The sequence below is a fragment of the Vidua chalybeata genome, chromosome 16 (genome assembly GCF_026979565.1).
Source record: "Vidua chalybeata isolate OUT-0048 chromosome 16, bVidCha1 merged haplotype, whole genome shotgun sequence".
NCBI lineage: Eukaryota > Metazoa > Chordata > Aves > Passeriformes > Viduidae > Vidua > Vidua chalybeata.
Genome location: NC_071545.1, coordinates 2,826,908 through 2,847,129, shown reverse-complemented (window position 1 = coordinate 2,847,129; position 20,222 = coordinate 2,826,908). Strand labels below are relative to the sequence as shown.

Sequence of the window (20,222 nt, the reverse complement as noted above, 5' to 3'; positions counted from 1 at the left end):
GGAAATTTATAAAATGAAAAAGCTCCAAATTGCCAAGCTGCAGGCTGGCATGTGTTTTTGAATTTGTTGATTTTCACCAAATAATACAAGGTCCCCAGGAGATGGGTTTGTGTCCTTTCATAACTGGGCTGCACGCACTCATCTTCTCCTGTCCTTGGGTGTGAGCAGGGTGGTAGCAATGGTGAGAAAGAAAATGCATTTCCTTTCTTTGCCTGAAATCACATTTAGGCCGTGATGCTTTGCCATTTGGGGTGCATAGCAAAGCCTGGTGCCTCTGACCCACTGACCCCTGTGTACCAAGGGTTGTGGCCACCACTGTCTCCTTCCTCTACAGAGACCTCTGTCACCACGTCTTTCAGCACAGGCACAAGGCCAAGCAGAGCTGGTTCACTTGGATGTGACTGCCCATGACATCCCTTCCTAACTTCATCCAGCCTCCTCTGGGGAGGGGCCTGGTTCTTCCCTCCAGCAGCTCCAGTATCAAGCCCATCATTTCAGACTGAGCTAGAGATCGCCTTCGGGAGCAGTGGAGCCTATACCTCCTTTGATAAGCCATTCGAGCAGCTGTCACACTCTCTTAAAAATGTATACCTTGTTCCCTGACTGAGCTCCCCTTGGAGTAGATGCTCACTGGGCTCCCACTCCTCCTTCTCCCCCCTCTGTTAGCCTGCCCTGTGGTTTAATGTGTACATTAGACTCTTTATAGAAAGCAACCAACTATAAAAGGTACCAGGATGCAGTCCAAGTCCTTCTCCCTGCCCTCTGCCTTGAGCAGCAGTCGCAGGAGCCCTGCCTCACTCTGCTCCTGGTGGATGCTATGTAAGTCCTCCTGGCCCCCATGCTAGAGATTTTTGGTTCGGGGACCTGCGTGAGCATCGTTGCTGCATGGGTCCCTCTTACTCTGGGCATGCAAATGTGAAGGGATTTCCTACCAGCCACTCTGTGTCAGCGAGGCTTGAATGAACATAACGTGTCAGAGAAAAGCACTAAAGCAGGGTGTGTTGTTGTTTTATTCCTGCAGAGATGGGATCCCACCGTACAGACTCCGAAAGCAGCATCGCAGAGAGATGCAAGAAAGTGCCAAAGCAAATGGACGCGTGCCACTACCTCACATTCCTGTAAGTAGCACTATCTCCTTCCCAGGGGTAAATATGCAAAATATGTGAGATCTCTAGCAGACAGTTGCTCTGCTGGTGCTTAAGTTTAATCCCGCTTAGTGCTGTATTCGCTTTGGGGGTGCTTCAAGATGACATACATTGTGCTAAGAAAAGGCTTGGAGCCTTCTGCCAAACTCACCATTTTGGCTGCCCAAAACACAGAATTTTCTTTAACCATTCAGTCAGTAGCTGATTGTTTCTCCTGGATGAGAATGGAAGCACCGGCTGGCATTTATCTGCAAGCAGTTCCATGCCCTCGGGTGAGCTGGAGGTGTCTGTGGGAGGTGTAGGAGGCTGTTGGACATGGAGGCTGGTGCAGCTCTCAGCCAAGGTCAGCTGGGGAGAAGTGCAACGGTCCCCAGCAATATTTCTGCACTGAGAAGCCAGAGGAGCTGTAACCTGTTCCCAAGGACTCAGCAAAGCTCACCTGGGGACACAAGGCAGGAGAAAAAAAAGGTGCAGGAGTAAGTATTTCATTTATCTGACAGTCTCTTTGGTTGCTCCAGGTAAGCAAACAGCCTCTCGAAGATAAGCACAACTGCTAGAGGTCTGCATCACCATCTGCAGCTCCGCTTATTATTGTTTTCTTTTTCTGAGAAGTTACAGGTGACATTTAATATCTGCTAGGGAATAAAGGTGCTTCTTTCCCCTTTGGACAGCTGGACTCCAGCACAAATCAAATAGGGAGAGAAAAAGGCTCCATCTGTTTTTTCCAGAAGTGCCTTCAAACTTGACGCAGCTGTTCCCATCCTGCCTGCTCAAAGCAGCACAATACCAGCAGAAATACACCCTTGTTTTAATCTGATTTAAAAGGAAAAAAACTCACACCAAAACCACCACTCTTTGTTTTGCCTTTTAAATTAGATTATTTTCCTTAGATTTAAGAGGGTCTCCTGTGCTTTGATCACTGGGTTGACAATAAAAGCCCTGGCTGCAGACGCTCATAGCCATCCTAGCTCAGTCACCTCTCTTTTCACACAGTTGCTTTCACAGTGTGGTTGCTGTTGAAAAGGCTGGCTGGGTGCCTTTTTATTTCACTTGATGCCGTTTTTACTGTAAGCATGGCTTTGTTAGAGTTGAAGTTTGAAAGCTTGGCCTTTATTTTTTGTTGTTATTGTTGTTGCTGTTCCCCAACAGTGGGAACTACTGACTGAATATTCTCTGACTTCAAAGCTTGTCAGTGGCTTTACCTTTTGGATAAAAATAATAGTGGCTTTCTGTTGATGGTGTGCACTGGCAATGCCTCGATGAACTGCAGGTTATAAACTCAGAGTATGGAGCATTAAATATGTATAGTGAGCTCTACTTTAACGAACTTCCATCTGCCAAACATTTCTTTTGTTGAACTGAATAAGTGTCATTCCAGCAGCAGTTCCTTGCAGGCTAATTAGTTTTACTTAGCATTAAATTTTATCAACCCTTTTGGAAACCAGCTTTAAAAACGGGGTAAAAAACAAAGTTTAAATTACCCACCTGCTGCTTATAAATTTTTATATTATCCTACTTACCTACATAGTCTTTTAGAATTACATATTCCTCCTAAACTACACACAGATGCTTCACAAGGATTTTTTGGTGAAACATCCACTGTTCCCATTAGGTTCTGCACTGTAATTTTAAGCCAGGGGGAAAGGCATCTTGACACATATTTATATGGGAGCCGAGGACTGAGAAGTTGAGTTAGTTCTAGTCTTTCTCCAGGGAATAAAAGTTTAGTTCAGACACTCTGGCACCTCCTGCCAGCCAATTACTGACACAGAATTGGCATCAACTTCAGAGAGGCACTGTTCTGCCTTCTCTTATCAATCAGCCAAGAAAGGAGAAGGTAATTAGACAATGTGTTTTGACAACACCAGTGTGAAATGTTACAAAGTTACTCTTTAAAATTCAGCTCTAACTGCACACTCTTTGAATTAAACAGCACAAATTAGCAAGGAGCCATGCAAATGTCTCTTCAAGTGTTGCTTTCCAAAGCCAGTGGTTGGGCTATCCCACAGCCCATGGCTGAATCAGGCTGGACCTGGGGTTAGCTGCTTCCAAACGTGTGGCAGTGATGAAATCACAACCTTTGAGTGAAGGTCTTTATGGACTCCTATCTGCAGCAGAGCCAGAGTCCATGCTGATAGTGCCTGCAGAATGCACAGCAAGTTTTCCTACTGATAATAGGGAACCTCCTACTTCCGAAAGTCATTTCAGAAGTGCTTTACAGACCTTCCCGTTCCCTGACAAATGAGTTATGGGGCTATTATGCAAAATTCTAAAAGGACTTACATTGCTTTTAATAGCAGCACTTGCAGTTAAGTCCAGAAGCTATAAACTGCAGTGATTATATGTTCAGAGGAGGCTGCCCGCTGGTCCCAGCAGCCGTGCTGCCTCCAAGTAGTGACAGCGTGTGCTAGCTATGTGGAGCACCCTCTTCAGCAGCAGGACATGTGTGGATGGCCCTGATCTGCATCTTCCACACTTAGCAGCTCACATCTTCCACACTTAGCCAGTCACCAATGCTCTAAGTTTGGAAAAGTTGTGTTCTGTGAAGTGGCGCTCTGCCCAGGAATGCAGTGGGGGAGGATCTCCAGCAAGCAGGGAGACCTCTGGTTTGTGCCTCTGGCAGGAACACATTACACAGAGAGTGAGTGTTGCTTTCATGTGGTTTTCCATCTCTCTCTTGGATTTGAGCAGAGTCTTGGAGCACCAAGGAAGGAAAGAGCAAGCAAGTTCCCAAAGAAAGGGAGAAAGCCCAGAGCACACAGGGCTGTACCTGGCTCTGGCATTCATCTGTTCCCAGGAGAGGATGGGAGATCCTTCTTTTCCACAGCAAATTTAGAAAAATCCAGCCTCAAGCATTAAGACCTGGTGTATGGTTGGTTTGTTTAACTGCATAAAGAATCCATGTTGATGTTCTTGCTGTAGCTTGGTCATGAGGCAGGAGCTCTCCTGTACTGACGCACAGTCAAGGATGCTGCAGGGTGGCTTCCCTGGTGTTCCTGAGTGGAACAGAAGGTTGTGAGTGACCCCTGTGCTGTGCTGTACAAGTGAGGAGTGCACAGGAGGAGCCTGGTCTCGTGCTGCCTGGATAACTGCAGCTAAATGAGCTTTATGCTCCTGTGAGTTGGGAACCTGCTCAGAATGCCCATCGGCTGTTGTATGCCATTTTCCTCAAACGCCTTGCCACAGCAGGACTCCTTGCTAATCCCTGAATGCTGCTAAACTGGATGCTGAAATCCAGCTATCTGTGAGCTCTGCCACTAGTGTTTCTGGTATGGAAACACCATTTATCCGTTAAAAATTTATGTCACAGAGGAATGCATTAATCTAAGAAACATGGAGGTTCAGAAGTTCGTTTCTCTTGGCTTCTCTAGCCTGTCATCTTCCTTTCATTTCTAAGGCTGACTTGTGATCTAACAACAGCCCCTCAGGCATCATGGAGGCATCAAACCTCTTGTAGAAGAGGGAGATTTACTAACACAGAATTCTTTGGCCCAGTCACATCTGTCAGAAACAGTTCAGCCCAAACCACAGATCCCTGGAGCTGCTTAGCGAACCTCTACCCAGTGTAATGTTGAAAAACTTCCTGTTTCATCTTAGAGCAGTTGAGGCTGATGCTTCCCAAGGGGAACCTGCAAACTGCAGTGAGATTCTTCCCTTTCAGCCTTCTCACATTTCAGATGCCGGTGTGTTCTGATTTGCAGCTTGGTCCTTTAAACCTCTGTTTCTCAGGGAAGGTGAAATCCATCAAAATCCAAGAGCTGCATCTGTCTCATGGAGCAAAATCCATGGAATTCCCACTCCATCAGTTCCAAGAAAAGAAGGGGAAGATGTGAGAGGAGCTGCCTAGTGGAGCTACTGGAGAGCTTGTGTGTCTCACATGTTCTTAGAGGGCTGCTTCTTCACAAAGCTACCAAAGCTTCAGACACTTCATGTGTCAAGGACAGTGTTCTAGTGATAGCTACCCCAAGAAATCCTTCTTCAGAGCCGTCACAAGGAAAGATTGCTCCATCTAGACCAGGTCAAGCAATTTCTAGTTTTCCCAATCTACCTGGCATTCAGCCTCCTGTCTGTTGCCCTCTGCAGCCTCCCCAGCTCCACGTGGTTTGGTTCTGGACAGACCTATCTAACTAGTTCCATTAAATAAAAGTAGATAGGTAATTAAATAAAACATTAGACTAAACAGTACTTTGAAATGAAGCACTTCCTTTCTAAATTGTTGATGTAGAATGTCCAGAGACCTCATTCTGGTCCAGACTGAGGGGCTGGATCCTCAAAAACCAGCAAGCTCTTGGACAGTGCTGCACCCTTTACTTGGAACAAAGGCATTTGGAGCCTCTCTGATTTCAGAACAATAAGCAGCTTATTTACAACTCCCTTGGCAAGATGCTGTATGCTCATGGGAAGCTGGGGGCAGGTTCAAAATCCTGAAGCCCTGAAGGATCCTATTCTGGGCGCAGGCTCAGCCTCGCTGGTCTTTGATGGAGCATATTTCCCCTGTCTCCCTTCTGAAGTCAGGCCCATCATTTGATAAGGCTTCAAACACTTTGTTGTCTTAAGTCTTTTGAACCAGGTCAGTGCAATCCACGTTTTCTGTCTAGGGAGTCAGAGAGAGCCCTCAACAGTTATCTGTATTGTTTCAGCCCAGAGAATTTGCATTCATTATTCTGCAATACTGTTAGTTTGGGGGAAGTCTGTGTAGCTCATCCTTTGAGCTAGGAATAAAGTCAGACCCATGGTGATGTTCAGAGCATCATTCTGCTCACCAGCTCTCTGAGTTACCCTTAAAGGTACCCACCAGGACAGCACAGGGTGTGTGCAGCTGGTATCCATGGGGTGAAGTGAGGTTTATTTCAGTTGCACTGATCTTGGATGCTCAGTGACACCCTTGCACAGGGGGCTGCATCTTGCACCCTCATACAGGCTCCTGAGGCCCTCTGCAAGCTGTTGTGCTGAGTGGGAAGCTCCAAGGACAAGGCAGTGGGTTTTGCAGGTGCAACAGTTTTTCAAAGAGAGAAGAAAACAAGTTCCTCGTAAAGATTCTTGGGTTCTTTTATTGTAGTTTCTGTAGTTGACCTTCAGTCACCTCCAGAGTATGAGAGACTGTGGATAAATAAACATGCTGAGGTATTAGCTGTAAAAGACCTAGAATCACCTTATTTTGAGTTCCTTCAATGCAGCAGTGATTCCAAATATCTTCAGCTCCTCAGCATTGTTGGGCCTGCAGGGAACCACCTCATGGTGACAGGACTTGGACACTCCAGCCCTTGCACCCACTGCTACCACAGGTTCAGGAGAGACTTTGGTTTGGGATGCTGCCCTGCATCAAGGCTAGGGAAACAAAGGGCAATTCTTTCCCAGTTGTGCTTGTCTGTGGTAGCTGCAGCAGGGAGATCCAAGACTGTAAGTGCTGAGCTCTGAGCTGCCTCTCATGAGGCTCATTGAGTGTCTAACGGAGCAGGGCTTGGTGGTGCCATCCATAAACAACCGCAGGGAGAGTTGGCATCTGAGGTGGCAGGAGGGAGGGAACACGTCACCCAGCAGGCTGGGACTTGTCAGGCAAGGGAGAGAATTCCCTCCTTGGGAATTGCTGCCGTGGCCTCACGAGGAAGGGTGGTGGTGGTGGTCACGGGATTGGGGTTTCTGAGGGAAACAGGATCCCTTAGCCAGGAGTGCTTCCCAGGGCTATGCAGGGGAACAGGGAGACATCCTGAGAAGCTCCTCAGGGAGTAACAGAGCAGGAACCAGCTCTGCTACATCTTCCCCTGTGCTGGAACACATCTGGAGCCTGTTTCTGCACTACACAATGCTACTTTGGCCCCTCTGCCAATATTTCAAGACTGAACATTGGTGGTGTGGGTTTGGTTTTTTTTTGTTTTGTTTTGTTTGTTTGTTTGTTTGTTTTCAGTTTAGCTTTTTGTGATACAGGCCTTTGGTTTGCAGGGCTGGAGGTCCTGGTGGCACTAAAGACATCATCCCAGGATGGTGACATCACCTCCCTCATGTTGTGCCCACTTCAGTGGCTGCAAGGATGAAAGGAATGGTTGGGGGTGTTCCCAGCTCAGATGGGTCAGTGGGATTGAGATTTCTGGCAGGCTCAGGAAGACCCATCCCTCTTGGCAAACAAAACAAGCAGTGCTTTAACTGGGACCTCTGCAACCCAGCTGGGGTGTCATGAAAAAGTCTTCAGCTCCTTGGTGCCATCAGTGGGTTCTTGCTGCCTCTGGTTTTCTTCCCTGCCTTCCAGCTGGCAGAGACAGAAAAGCCAATGTGATTTGCATACTTTTGTCAGGTTTTGAGGCAAAGCAGCATTTTAGTGTTCTGCTTTGATCTTCTGGCTGGCCTGGGATAAATTCGGGTGGTCTCTCATCCTCCTTTAAAGTTTTCAAGCTCAGTGTCTGCTTCTGATGCTGCATTTGTTCTTTTGCTATGAATTATCTCACATCTTCACATTTAATTTTGTCTCTGGTCCTATAGAGTGTATATTTCTCTCATGTTACTATTGAAATATTTGAATGCAGAGTTTTATGCTGTTGAATTTCCAACTATTTTTCCTCCAAATTAAATTTTTATCTCTGGTGCGTCATTTAACTTTTTCTACTATTTTTAAAAAAATTGTACAGAAAGGATAAAAATGAGGGGGAGAATGCAGCAGCTGATAGCTTCATACTTCACTACACAGACTTCTTATCCCGGAACCCAGGAATTTAGGGACAAAGTAACTCAGCATAAGGAATCAAGAATGTCCTTGAACTGCCATAAATATTTATTTATTCACCCAGAGCAGGCAAAAAATGACACCTGTGTGCTTGTAAGAGTGCTGTATTGATAAAGCAAGCAGGGAATCATTGCACAGCTCTGAAAAGCTGAGATGCAATCCTGTAGGATCCTCCAGCAGGAGAGAATGCTTTTGTGGGAATTGGGACCTTGGGCTGTGGGCTAGATTTGCAGAGGTTGATTGGCACACACTGATCCTCCTGCAATAAGCTGAGTAAGTGTGCACCAGAGTCCTCCCTTCTGCCAAACTGAAAGCATAACTGCTATGAACAGGAGGTTTGAGAGGTTGAAAGGTCTGTACATTCTTTTGCCTCCATTTGAGACCAGGATATTCCTGTTGACCATGTATCCACTGGGAGAAAAGCAAGCGCTTCCATCCCTGAGTGGAATTTGATCCCAAAACAGCTTTTTGAATTGCAGCTCCAGAAAACCTTTCCCTTAGATGGGGTGGTGTGTGGAGCTGGTGCCAGCTGAGGAATTCGTGGAGGTGGTGGCTCAGCTTCCAAGCCCCCAGGTCCTGAGCTGCACCTGAGTGCCTGCCAGCCTGTCCTCCCCCAGCTGCCACCGGAACGACCGGCATTTCCAGTTATCAAAGGCTCCCAGAGAAACGTGGGATTTTTCACTCGTCCTTTGCTAAGCCGTGCTGTGTTCTCCCTGCAGCGTACCTACCGAATGCCAAAGGATATCCACGTGGAACCAGAGAAGTTTGCTGCAGAGCTGATCAACCGTTTGGAGGAAGTACAGAAGGAACGTGAAGCAGAGGAGAAGTTAGAGGAGCGCCTTAAACGCGTTCGAGCGGTCAGTGATCTTCTTATCTCCTCTGCCAGCCTGGCACTCTGCTTGCCCTGTACCACAGGGAGCTTTCAGCTGCTGTGCAAGCAACTGGGGTGGCCAGTTCCCTGCTCCACTGCTGTGGGCATCAGTGGCACAGGGCTCCTGGAGGCTCCTGTAGCCCCTGCAGCTTCCACGGTGCTGTTCCCCCACCCATGCAGGGCTCTGTGAGCTCCAGTGCTCCCTCCCTGTGTAAAATACCCACTGTGGCACAGCAGTGCCCACTTCTGCCATCACCCAGGGGCTGTGGATGCTCTCCATCACTTTCTTTGGTATCCTGGCTCTTTTGAGTTTGTGAGCAATCCCTGGGGACTGTGTAAGAGGGGTTCACCTTCCCATAGGAGGTTTTGTGTGATCTGTTTCCCCTACAGACGGTAACCATGTTACACTTGGGGGTGTTTGTGTCTGCTAGCAGGCCATATCTACCACAACCAAAAGGGTTCTGCCCATCGTAGGAATTTTGGAAGTGGTCAAGTGTGGCATTGAAAAACTCTCCTGGGCAGAATAAACACACTGACTCCACTGGGATACCTAACCAGTGGCACTGAGTGCTGTGAGCCCTGCTACTGCTGGGGCCCCAGACCCTGAGGATTTGTTAGATGAACCATGGGAAAGGTGCAAGGCCTTCAGCTCCACAGCAAGCTCCAAGAGGGAGAGAGTGAGGTCCTGGTCATCTGGAATTACCTGTGTGAGACCCCTGTTCAGCAGTGTTCACACCACAGCTTTTCTTCTGAGATACTGCATCTCATGGGTACCTGCACATCTTGTGGTGGGGATAGAGGAGAGATCCCAGTGGACACCATGGTGTTACTGAGCATCACTAGTTCAGTGTAACCTGCTCTGTAACCTGCAGCCCTCCCTTAAAGCAGAGGTGTGCATTCAGGGAGGTTGAGCTTCTGGGGCTCCAGGAAAGAACATTCAGCCCTGTTGGAGTATTTTAAAATGCTTATCTAGTAACTCTTTGAACAGGAAAAAGCTGTAGTGTTGGCTTTAAACTGCCATCTGCATTTCAAATCCAGAGAACAGAGGAAAACAGAAGGATCTGTAAGGTCCCATCCATCTCCAGGTGTTTACCTGCAAACTCCCTACACCTCTGCATCCAGCCAGGTGCTATTTTGGTATTAGATTCCTGTTCTTCTGGAATTGCACTGTTCTCCTGTCTGGTGACTATTGCTTTCTAGACAAAGGCAGTGCAATCAACAGCATTTTCTGCTAACACAGTCCTAGAACACACTTCCACTTCCTCCTCCTCCTCCTGCCATGGCTCCATTGCAGCCCCCACCTATACTAAATTACATTATCCCAGCCCTCTGCCTCCTTGGAGAAGCTGCCAGTAGCAATACCATAAAATCAGCAAATACCTATGTGCCAGAGAATATATTTAAGTCTGTTTAAACACATTTTTGTGTGACTTAATCTATTTTTAAACCCAGGACTCCCACTAATGCTATATATTAAACCTCTTTGCTGTCTCCAGAATGTATTTCATTGACTGGCTGGCATCTGGTGTTAGCCATTCAGAAAAACTCAGAGTAAGCAATTGTAGCTTTTTTAGGTCAGCACTCAAGGTGCAGGAGCTGCTGGTATCAGCAAGAGGAGAACTGGAATCCTGATAGATCACAGGGCTTTTTTCTGTGACCTGAACACCAGGACTGCAGGGTAACCTCTTCCCAGGTCTGCATGGCTCACTGCACAGCAGCACAGGGAAAACCAGGAGCATTAGTCACACTGGGCAGTTACCAGCCTAACAGAGAAGCTGGAAATATTTTGCAAAAGCCAGGGGAAAAGAATTTTTCTCCCCCCTAACGAGCAGCCTGCAGGTTCCCTTTCAAAGCCACATCATGCAGTAACATTGAGAGGAAGCATCTGATTTGAAGCCAAATGCCTTTTACTGAAAAGACTGTCAGGTTTCTGCTTTACAAAAAAGCAAATGCTGAATTCTGAGAATTCAGAATAGCAAATGCTAATTATTCTGAGAAACGTGGCAGAGAATTAGAGGATGTGCATGTTCCCATGTTAGTTTTTGAGACACTTAAGCCTCATGTCCATGAATGGAATCTGCTGTCACAGAGATCAGTATTGGATCATACAGATCACTCTGAAGTGAACAAATGAAAAATAAGCCAGGGGGAAGCAAAGGGAAAAAAGGAAAAAAAAAAAAATCTCACCAGTGAGAGTCTCAGTATTTGAATATGAAGCATTGCCTGACTAGAGAGGGAAATCATTTGCATGATGATCGAAGAGGCTCTTGTGCTTAGCAGAGCTGTTTTCCCTTCCCAACCAGCAGCAGCCTGATGGGTGGGACCGAGGGGAGGCAGAGGAGGAGGTTTCCAGCGAGGTATTCCAGCCTGTGGCTCAGCAGTGCAGCTCTCAGCTCCTCGTTCAAAGGGAAGGGCACCCCCAGCCCTGCTGGGCAGTAAAAATAGCTCAGCAGTCAGCAAAGTTGGAGCTGCATCTCCGCCCGCGGCTGCCTGTGGGAGCTGGTGGAGGAGCTCTGTGACAATAGGATGTCAACAAAGCACCATCTAGTGGTGATGGCAGCGGGGCTCCCTGCCCGCCCCGAGTGTCACCTGCCCGCCCGGATCACTGCCCAGCTGTGCCAGGGTCACTGCCAGGCTGTGCCAACATCACTGCCCCGCTGTGCCAGGGTCACTGCCAGGCTGTGCCAGCACCACTGCCAGGCTGTGCCAACATCACTGCCAGGCTGTGCCAGCACCACTACCATGCTGTGTCAGCAATACTGCCAGGCTGTGCCAGGGTCACTGCCCCGCTGTGCCAACATCACTGCCCAGCTGTGCCAGGGTCACTGCCAGGCTGTGCCAGCACCACTGACTGCCATGCTGTGTCAGCAATACTGCCAGGGTTTGCCAGGGTCACTGCCCAGCTGTGCCAACATCACTGCCAGGCTGTGCCAACATCATTACCAGGCTGTGCCAGGGTCACTGCCAGGCTGTGCCAACATCACTGCCCCGCTGTGCCAGGGTCACTGCCAGGCTGTGCCAGCACCACTGCCATGCTGTGTCAGCAATACTGCCAGGGTTTGCCAGGGTCACTGCCCAGCTGTGCCAACATCACTGCCAGGCTGTGCCAACATCATTACCAGGCTGTGCCAGCACCACTGCCATGCTGTGCCAGCATTACTGCCAGAGTGTGCCAACATCATTGCCTGGGTGTGCCAACATCACTGCCAGGCTGTGCCAGCACCACTATCAGGCTGTGCCAACATCACTGCCAGGCTGTGCCAGCAACACTGCCAGGGTGTTCCAACATCACTGCCAGGCTGTGCCGGCACCAGTGCCAGGCTGTGCCCAGCTCCCTGCCAAGCTTTGCTCATTGCCAGGTCTTGCACAGCTCACTGTCAAGCTGTCAGGATCTCCACCAGGCTCATTTCTAGGCCTTGCCCAGATCTCCACCAAGCTTTGCCCAACTCATTGCCAGGCCTTGCCCAGCTCACCACCGCGAGGTCCCAAAACACAGCTCCAGAGCCCACACCACGTATTTTGTTTATTTCACTGCAGTGTGAGCACAGTGAAAAAAATCAGCAGAATTAGTTCCTACAACCTCGACTCAAACCATTGCCCTGCTTGAGGAAAGATAGCAGATTGGGATAAGCACCCCAATTCCTTCATTCACTGCTGTTGTGTCACTGTTGGCTTGTTCCTACTTGATGTGAGGTTGAGGCCAGTGTTGAGGGTAGTAAGGCAGGTTCCCATATACCCACCCCAGGAGCTCCTGCCTGTGGTCCTGCTTGGGGTCCAGATCTGCTCAGTGATGCAGATAAGCTGAGCTAACATGAACTGAGAGCCTTTTCTCCCCTTAGCCCATCCTGATCTCAGTCTTGAAGCAGAAGTCCACATTACCTGCAAAATGGAGTTCTAGGCAGCCAGAGGATTTCCCAAATCCCAGGCACCCATTTGGGTGGACCAGCCTAGGTTCTCACTCTCATGTGACCCTGATCAGTTGTGACAGCACTGCCAGAGTTCTGGGCTGAGCAGAAAGGACATGTTGCCATTCCTCAGGGATCTGTGCCAGGGTCAGGTCCTGCTGTGCACATCAGATGATGTTTAAACCTGGGAGGTACCAGCTCCTAAAGCCTCCCAAGTGCTGAGGGTATCACTGGGTATCACAAACTGCTAATAAATGCTCTCCTCAGTGGCAGGGATGTAGTCAGCACATCCCTCACCATGCCTTGTCCCTGAGCTTGGTGCCCAGGGCTGGTGGCTGGTGAGCTGTGGCCTGTGGCTGTAAATGAAAGGTGCCTCTGAAGCTCTTCAGAGTGATCTGTAAGTGCTGTGTCCCCTCCAGACACCAGCATCATGTCACATCCCCAGGCTTACAGCGCCCGCGCCTTTGGCACTTTGAAAGCCTGGCATTGTCCCTGCTTCAGGCCTGAACCCCCAGGTGTGACACTGGGAGGAAGTCTGTTATTTGCTTTCTTGCTGTGTGGTTGGCAGCTGAGACTTTGAAGCTGGTTAGCAAGTGGTGGATGATGGCATCTGACAGGCAAAGCTGATGGGAGTCAGTGTTCTCCAGTAGATGCATTTATCTGGCTGGGCAGAGATACCCTGTGCTGCAACTGATTTCTTTACTGTGCCAAAGGAGGAAAAGAGAAGGATTACAGGACTCACTGGAATCCAGCTTATGTAATTAAAACAAATAGGAATCCTGACTTCCAATAAAGAAACTTCATAAATACCTGAGTTTATGTTGGAGTGTAAAGTAGTTCGTCAGCATCAAAACTGTGGCTGTCAGCATGGAGGAGTTTAATTCTTCCTGGCAAGGACTTAAGAGTCGCTAATAGCGTGTCCTAGACCAGCGTGAACAGCAAGAACAAGCAGTTAGTTCCAACCCATTTCTTTATCTGCACGAAGTGTTTCACTCCAGCCTTAGCATGCCCAGGAGAAATCAATGTTTGATTTCCAAAACCATTCATGCAGCTGTCGACCTTCACTTGCTCCCTCCTGTTACAAGCCTTCTCTTGGCTTTGCCTCGTGAAACAGTCATTTGGGTGAGAAAACCCCCTGGTCTCATCTGACTCAGAACTGATTTGCTGCATATCCTGTAGCTCTGGGCTTTATCTGATGGGCTTTGAAGCAGTGCCTTACCAAAGGCACATAGGAAGCTGAAGGTACACTGTGGTAAGTTATGTTTCTGCTGCTGGTTGTTGTAGAACCACCTTCAAGGGACTTAGAGTAAGGCTGTGCCTGCTCCAGTTGAGTCGTTAGGCTTGTCAGCTGTGTTTGTAAACCTGGTTGTGATGTGTGGGCTACCTGGCAGAGCTCCTTGCGTGGTGTGTGGAGAACATTGCTAATGGTGGCTCAAGAAGCAGATACAGAGAGACCTGAGCTGCTCTGCTCAGTGTTACCCAGACTGCACAGGCTTGGCTTGAGCATTAGGAATTTCCTGTCAGTCTGGGACAGGTCTGCAGAGGGATGGTGGATCTCCATCATCTTAAAGGTTTTCAAGATCTGACTGGACTAAACCAGGCCTGGCCTAAGGGTTAGCAGCAGTCCTGCTGCAAGCAGAAGGTGGGACTAGGGACCCCTTCCACCACTCTTCTGTCATTCTCTGACTGTCCCTGTGTTTCTTGCAGGAAGAAGAAGGTGAGGATGCAGATATCTCTTCTGGTCCCTCAGTCATGAGCCACAAGATGCCTTCTGCCCAAGCCTTCCATCACTTTGCTCCTCGTTACGCTGAGATGGGCTGTGCTGGGATGCAGATGAGAGATGCCCATGAAGAAAACCCCGAAAGCATCCTGGATGAACACGTGCAGCGTGTGATGAAAACTCCAGGCTGCCAATCTCCAGGACCTGGCCGTCACTCTCCTAAGCCACGGTCCCCAGAAAGTGGCCACTTAGGAAAGCTGTCAGGGACACTAGGAACAATTCCTCCAGGGCATGGCAAGCACACAACAAAATCAGGAATGAAACTGGATGCAGCTAACTTATACCACCATAAACATGTCTACCACCACATCCATCACCACAGCATGATGAAACCAAAAGAGCAGATCGAGGCTGAGGCCACGCAGCGAGTGCAGAACAGCTTTGCTTGGAATGTAGATTCACATAACTATGCAACAAAGTCCCGAAACTACAGTGAAAACTTGGGCATGGCCCCTGTCCCTATGGACTCTTTAGGCTACAGGTGAGTCTAGGAACACCCAGATTCCCAAAGCCATGACTTCTGTAGGGAGCTCTTCCATAAACAGGCTGTAGCATGTCAGGGAAGTAGCAGTTGAGCCTTTTCCTGTGTGAGCTTATGCTGGGATGTTGTTTGAGGGCTCTTCCCCTTCAGAAATGGATATGCCCTGATAACCTTTATAGAGTCCTTTTTATCTCTGTGATCTGGTACTGAAAGACACCCTCTAACCAGAATTTTTATTTGCCTTGGTTATAAAATTGATTTTCTACTCCTTAAAGCAGTGGAGATGCTTAGAAATTGCAGGTGCTGGTCTACTTCTCCATGTACCAGGAGTTGGATGGTGGGGCTGTGTCTCGAGGTCTGGGTAATAGAAACAGGTTTCTTAAGGTGTTTATGAGAGGACAAATGCCCCCACTTTATTTGTTGCAAGGCTGAACCCATTCACCAGATGGGCTCCTTTCTCTTCCCTAACAGAGCAATGGACACTGCAGTGCTGCTCTTGCAGCCAGTCCCAAGGGGATGTTCTCCAGGGTAGGGCACCCTCTGCCCAGAAAAGCCATTTGGCTGCATTGCAGGCTGTTGTCCGTCTTTCCTTGGCCATTTGAATTCCTCCATCCCTTCCATGCTGCAGGGAGAGGGGGGAGCTCCTGGTCCTGCAAGGTGGGAGTGCAGCTCAGGGCTGACCATGGTGAGGGATGGGGATGGAGCAGCCACAGGGGAAAGCTGTGCTCACCCTGAGTGTGTCTGGCTCCCCACGGCTGAGGCTTTGGCATGTTTCTTTGCAGTGTACCAGGGGTGGGACAGTTAGTGAAGGCAGGTTGGCTGGGTCTGCAGCAGTCAGGATCAGCTTTCTAGGGTGGCAGGGGAGAGGCAGAGGCAAAGGCAGCCAAAGCAAACTGCTCTTCAGGAGGGAGAGGCACTTAAATCCACCATGTTTGTATGGGGAAAGGGTTATTGCTTCAACAGAGATGAGCATGGCCATGCTGGGCCAACCCAAAGCCCCATCTAGACACAAGATTTCCTTCTAACAGCAGCTACAGCATCTATTTAATGAGATTTTTAAAGGACACACTCAGACCTGTCCTTCCTCTGGCACAAACTCCCAGTTCCTGGCAGTCCCTGAATTAGAAGCTTCACAAGGCAAGGATTTGCATCCAAATGGTCTTGTTTGGTAGCCAGCAGTCTCTTGTGGTGGCTTCTCTGACTCTTAGTTGAACCCAGCTGGTGTGCTGTTCCTCAGCCCCCCATGACTGTGTCTGTGGGTCAGTGACAACCTGCAGAAAACAGCATTAGTTTGCATGCACTGAACCTGATGCTGCCGAGTTGCATCATCCCGTGTTGGAAGAAGCAGAGACGTTGTCAGCTTGCCCTGCCTTTGTAGATCTGCAGCAATTCCTCCCCAGGCTTTTTCCAAAAAAAAGCCAGCAAAGCTATTTGAGGGACTGCTGCTCCTCTGTGGTGTTCAGGTTGTTTTTCCTGTGCGTTGGTGAACATGCAGGAGCGAGGTCCTGTGCAGTAAAGCGAGTGGATGATTAGGACAGTGGAAGTCTCATGGAGTGACAGGCCAGCACAGGGGAATTCTGCGTGGCCTCCTGAGCATGGGGCTGCTTGGCTGGGCACGTGGCTGTGTGTGCCATGGCGTTCCTGCAGGAGCCTTTGCTGCAGCCACAGGTGTAGCCAGAGTGTTGGCTACTGCCTGGCATCCCTCTGGCTATGGTGGTTGAGGTGGCTGGGCTTCCCCCTGGGAGGCAGTCCACCCTGCTAGGATGTGATCTTCCACCATGAGGTGAAGCCTCAATCAGTTGAGGGTGAGAAGCAAACTCTGGGCATAGCAAGTCAGGGTTTGGGGTATCAGTGAATCTGAGGGTGATAGGAAGGACCCGGTTTCAAGCAGTGGTCAGGCATGGAGAGACAGACAATGAATAACCTCCTGCTCTGAGCAAAGAGCTGGGGATTTAACACAGCCCTTCTGATGGCAGGAGATCTTGCCATGGCTCATTTGGCCAGAGGAGAACTTCCCTCTCCCCACAGGTTGTTGGGCAGAGAAGCTGCTGTGCCCAGGTCTAAGTAGTCTTACTCTTAGCCTGAACTGTGGCATGGGTGGTTTGAGCTTTGGTAGAGCAGGGAGCTGTGGAAAATGTCTGGAGATAGATGTGTCCATCCTCTGCCCCTCTGGTGGTTGGCATAAGCAAAGCACTAATGTCTCAAGCTTTGTTCTTGCAGTGGGAAAGCAAGTCTGCTCTCAAAAAGGAATGTTAAGAAGACCGATTCAGGGAAAAGTGATGGTGCCAACTATGAGATGCCAGGATCTCCTGAAGATGTGGAGAAAAACCAGAAGATCCTTCAGTGGATCATAGAAGGAGAGAAGGAGATCAGCAGGCATAAGAAAACAAACCATGGGTAAGGGCTGGCAGAGCAAGGGATAACCACACTGTTGTATTGCATCCCCTGCACAAGGGAGATGTGTCAGCAGGCTGCCTTCCTCCCAGACATCTTGGGAAGGCAAGAATCCACCACAGAAGGGTTTAGACCCTTAGGAGACTGAGGATTACTTGGGGGCTGTGAGGGCTGTTGTTTCTGAAGGATAACTCATGGCCATGGCAGGAGGTTGCAGCCCCAGGGGAATCTTAGAAATTGCTGCTGTGGTTCCAAGGTGGATACATGGAGGGCATCCTGTGGGAGAATGCCACAAAAGATCGAGCTGCCTTTTCCTGAGTTCATTTTTATGTGTGGGATTGATGGGAGCCCTCACATTTTATCTGTGGGATTTGTTTCAGGGTTGGGCTGCTCACCCTGATGTCTCAGGACTTGCTCAAAATCTTCAGATTTTGTTTGCACCCCTCTTCTCCCTTGAAAGCCGTGCTGTGAGAAACTTCCCAGTGGTGCCTGTGTCCAGCAGCAGGTCCCTCTGGGAATGATTGTGTGCCTGTGCAGAGCATCTCAGTGCTCCGTGTAAAACCTCTGTGTTTGTGTGTAGCTCTTCAGGTGCTAAGAAGCAGCTGCCCCACGACGTGGTGCGGTCCCTCTCCATCGAGCGACCTGTGACGGTGCACCCGTGGGTCAGCGCCCAGCTCCGGAACGTCGTCCAGCCTTCTCACCCCTTCATTCAAGATCCTACCATGCCACCCAACCCAGCCCCCAACCCTCTCACCCAGCTGGAGGAAGCTCGCAGGAGGTTGGAAGAGGAGGAAAAAAGGGCTGGAAAACTCCCCCTTAAGCAAAGGTATGATGATAAGATCTGATTCTGTGTGGGAGGGCTGGGAGAGACTGCTCTGAGGGATGTCTATGTCCTCTCCTCTGGTCTCCAGCATGCAGAGAGGTCAGAGAAATCTGCCTCAGTCTTTCTGACATGATGGTGCAAATGCCAAAAGCCACCTTGGGGCCATGGGCTTGTGATCTGTGCATGGAGAGGCTGGAAGTGCTCCTGGCAGGATGGGAAGGAGCTGGGCAGAGGGAGCATGGCTGGAAGAGCTCTCTCCCCTGGTGCTCGCTGGCTCTGCACTCATTCACAGTCACACAATGACTTCAGAGCTTGGTGCAGGAGCAGAATTCATCAGGATGCAGCAGAATTAAGTGCAGAAGACAAATCTGTCTTTGCTCTTTATCTCCATCTTGCACAAGCTTCCAGCAAAGGCTGTTGGTGGCCTCTGGATGAGAGCTCTGTGCTGGAGCCCTCCTGCAACAGCTCTCACTCTGCATGACCATATCCAAGTCACTGCATCTTTCTGTGACTCAGCTCAATGGCTGTTGCAGAGCTCATTTTCCTGCTCTGTTATCTTTCAGGGGACATCATTTGCAAGGCACATGGAGCTCTCTGGTGAAAAGCATTTTGGAAGTGCTAGATAATTACTGTTAACAGCTAAAAGCACTTTGTCCATTAAAAACCTTTCACAGCTCTCCAGCTGTCCTCAGAAAACTTGACACTTTGCGGTCTGACTTGTAGAAACACAAATGTAATTTAAAAAAGAAGCTCTTAATTGACAGGCTCCAGTTATTTTCACTTGCAGTGGCCACGTAGCAGATTTCTGTGTATTCATGTCAGAGCATTGATTGAAAGCCAGGTAATTAGAGGGCTTTCCCAAGCCAGGTTAAGCCAAGTTTATGTGATCTACCTTTGGCGTGTGTAATTGGATAGGGTTTATTAGTAGAGTCATTTATAGTTGTACTAAATTCATGCACCTTCCCAAGAAATGCCTGTATACACTTGGAAAACAGCAGCCTGGGCTATGCAATTAATATTCTGACACTAATTTGGCCTGTATTATAAGAATGGCTTACAGGGGAAGCCCATGGTGTGTGGTAAATGCCAGGCATGCCAGCAGCAGGATGGGCTGAGCAGTCCCAGTGCTGGGCTGCTCTGCTTCCACTGCCTCTCCATGAGGGCTGGCTCTTCTCCCAGTGATGCAGTGATCCCCCAGCCCTGTCCCATGCCTGGAAAACCAGAGTGACATTCACCAGTGGGGAACTGTATGCAGTACATTTTTGCCTGCAGTACATTTTGTAGCAGGCAAAAATGGATGCAGTGGTCCCCAGGGAGCCAAAGATTCCTGGATGTTGAAATCTCTCTGCTGGATTTTGGTAGGATTGGCTGCTACAACTGAAGCACACATGAGCTGGCAGTTTTTAGAAAGCTCCTGTTCTGGTTAGCCCAGGAGCCTGCCTGGAAATAGATCCCACAGCTCAGTGAGAACAAAGTTGAAACAGAGAGAAGCTCCCATGAAAACACCATATATTTCAGTCAGGAGCTTTGAAGAGCTCTGGGAAATTGGAGCCAGTGTCCCAGGTTTGTCAATAGCCTTGGGGAAGCACAGAGAGGTGGAGGTGAGCCCAGAGGTGTCCTTGAGGCTCCAGTTGAGCTGGCTGTGGGTGGAGAGCACACTCTGCCAGCTTCCTACAGCCAGACTGGCCTTGCCAGCACGGTTATCCAGCTCTGCAGCCACTCCCCGCTGGCACAGCCCTCCCAGCAGTGGCATTCCCCACCAAACTGCCCACTGCCAACAGCCCTGTTCCCACTGCAGCACTGCCCCACTGTAAATCCACGAGGCACCTGCAGTGACCGTGCTGGAATTGTAAATATTCCTCCAGAAAAAGCATTTCTCTCCTTTTCTCACAGCATTTGGAATGACCCTGATCTCTGAGATAGCAACCTGGCTGCTTGTGGCAAGCAATTCAGGATTGACCATCCAGTGCTAATGACCTGCAGATCCAGCAGCACACCAGTGCCCAGCACGGGTGTCCCAGTGACCATCAGGTTTTTCCATGGACAGACAGGTTTTGAGCCATTTCCTGTAGCTCAGTCTCACATTTCACACCTGGATTGAAGTAATT

At 49.2% G+C, this 20,222-nt stretch overlaps 1 protein-coding gene across 5 annotated transcripts in view; it reads left to right on the top strand.

Annotated features, from left to right (window-relative positions):
* The window catches only part of AXIN1 (axin 1), a 77,919-nt gene that overhangs the window by 51,877 nt on the left and 5,820 nt on the right, over nucleotides 1–20,222 (top strand). For all 5 annotated transcript variants that reach the window (XM_053957128.1, XM_053957126.1, XM_053957129.1 and 2 more), the window contains exons 4-8: nucleotides 1,022–1,118; nucleotides 8,580–8,717; nucleotides 14,344–14,897; nucleotides 17,118–17,294; nucleotides 17,872–18,117. In XM_053957128.1, coding sequence (XP_053813103.1) covers nucleotides 1,022–1,118; nucleotides 8,580–8,717; nucleotides 14,344–14,897; nucleotides 17,118–17,294; nucleotides 17,872–18,117 — 1,212 coding nt within the window. The remainder of the gene's footprint in view (nucleotides 1–1,021; nucleotides 1,119–8,579; nucleotides 8,718–14,343; nucleotides 14,898–17,117; nucleotides 17,295–17,871; nucleotides 18,118–20,222) is intronic.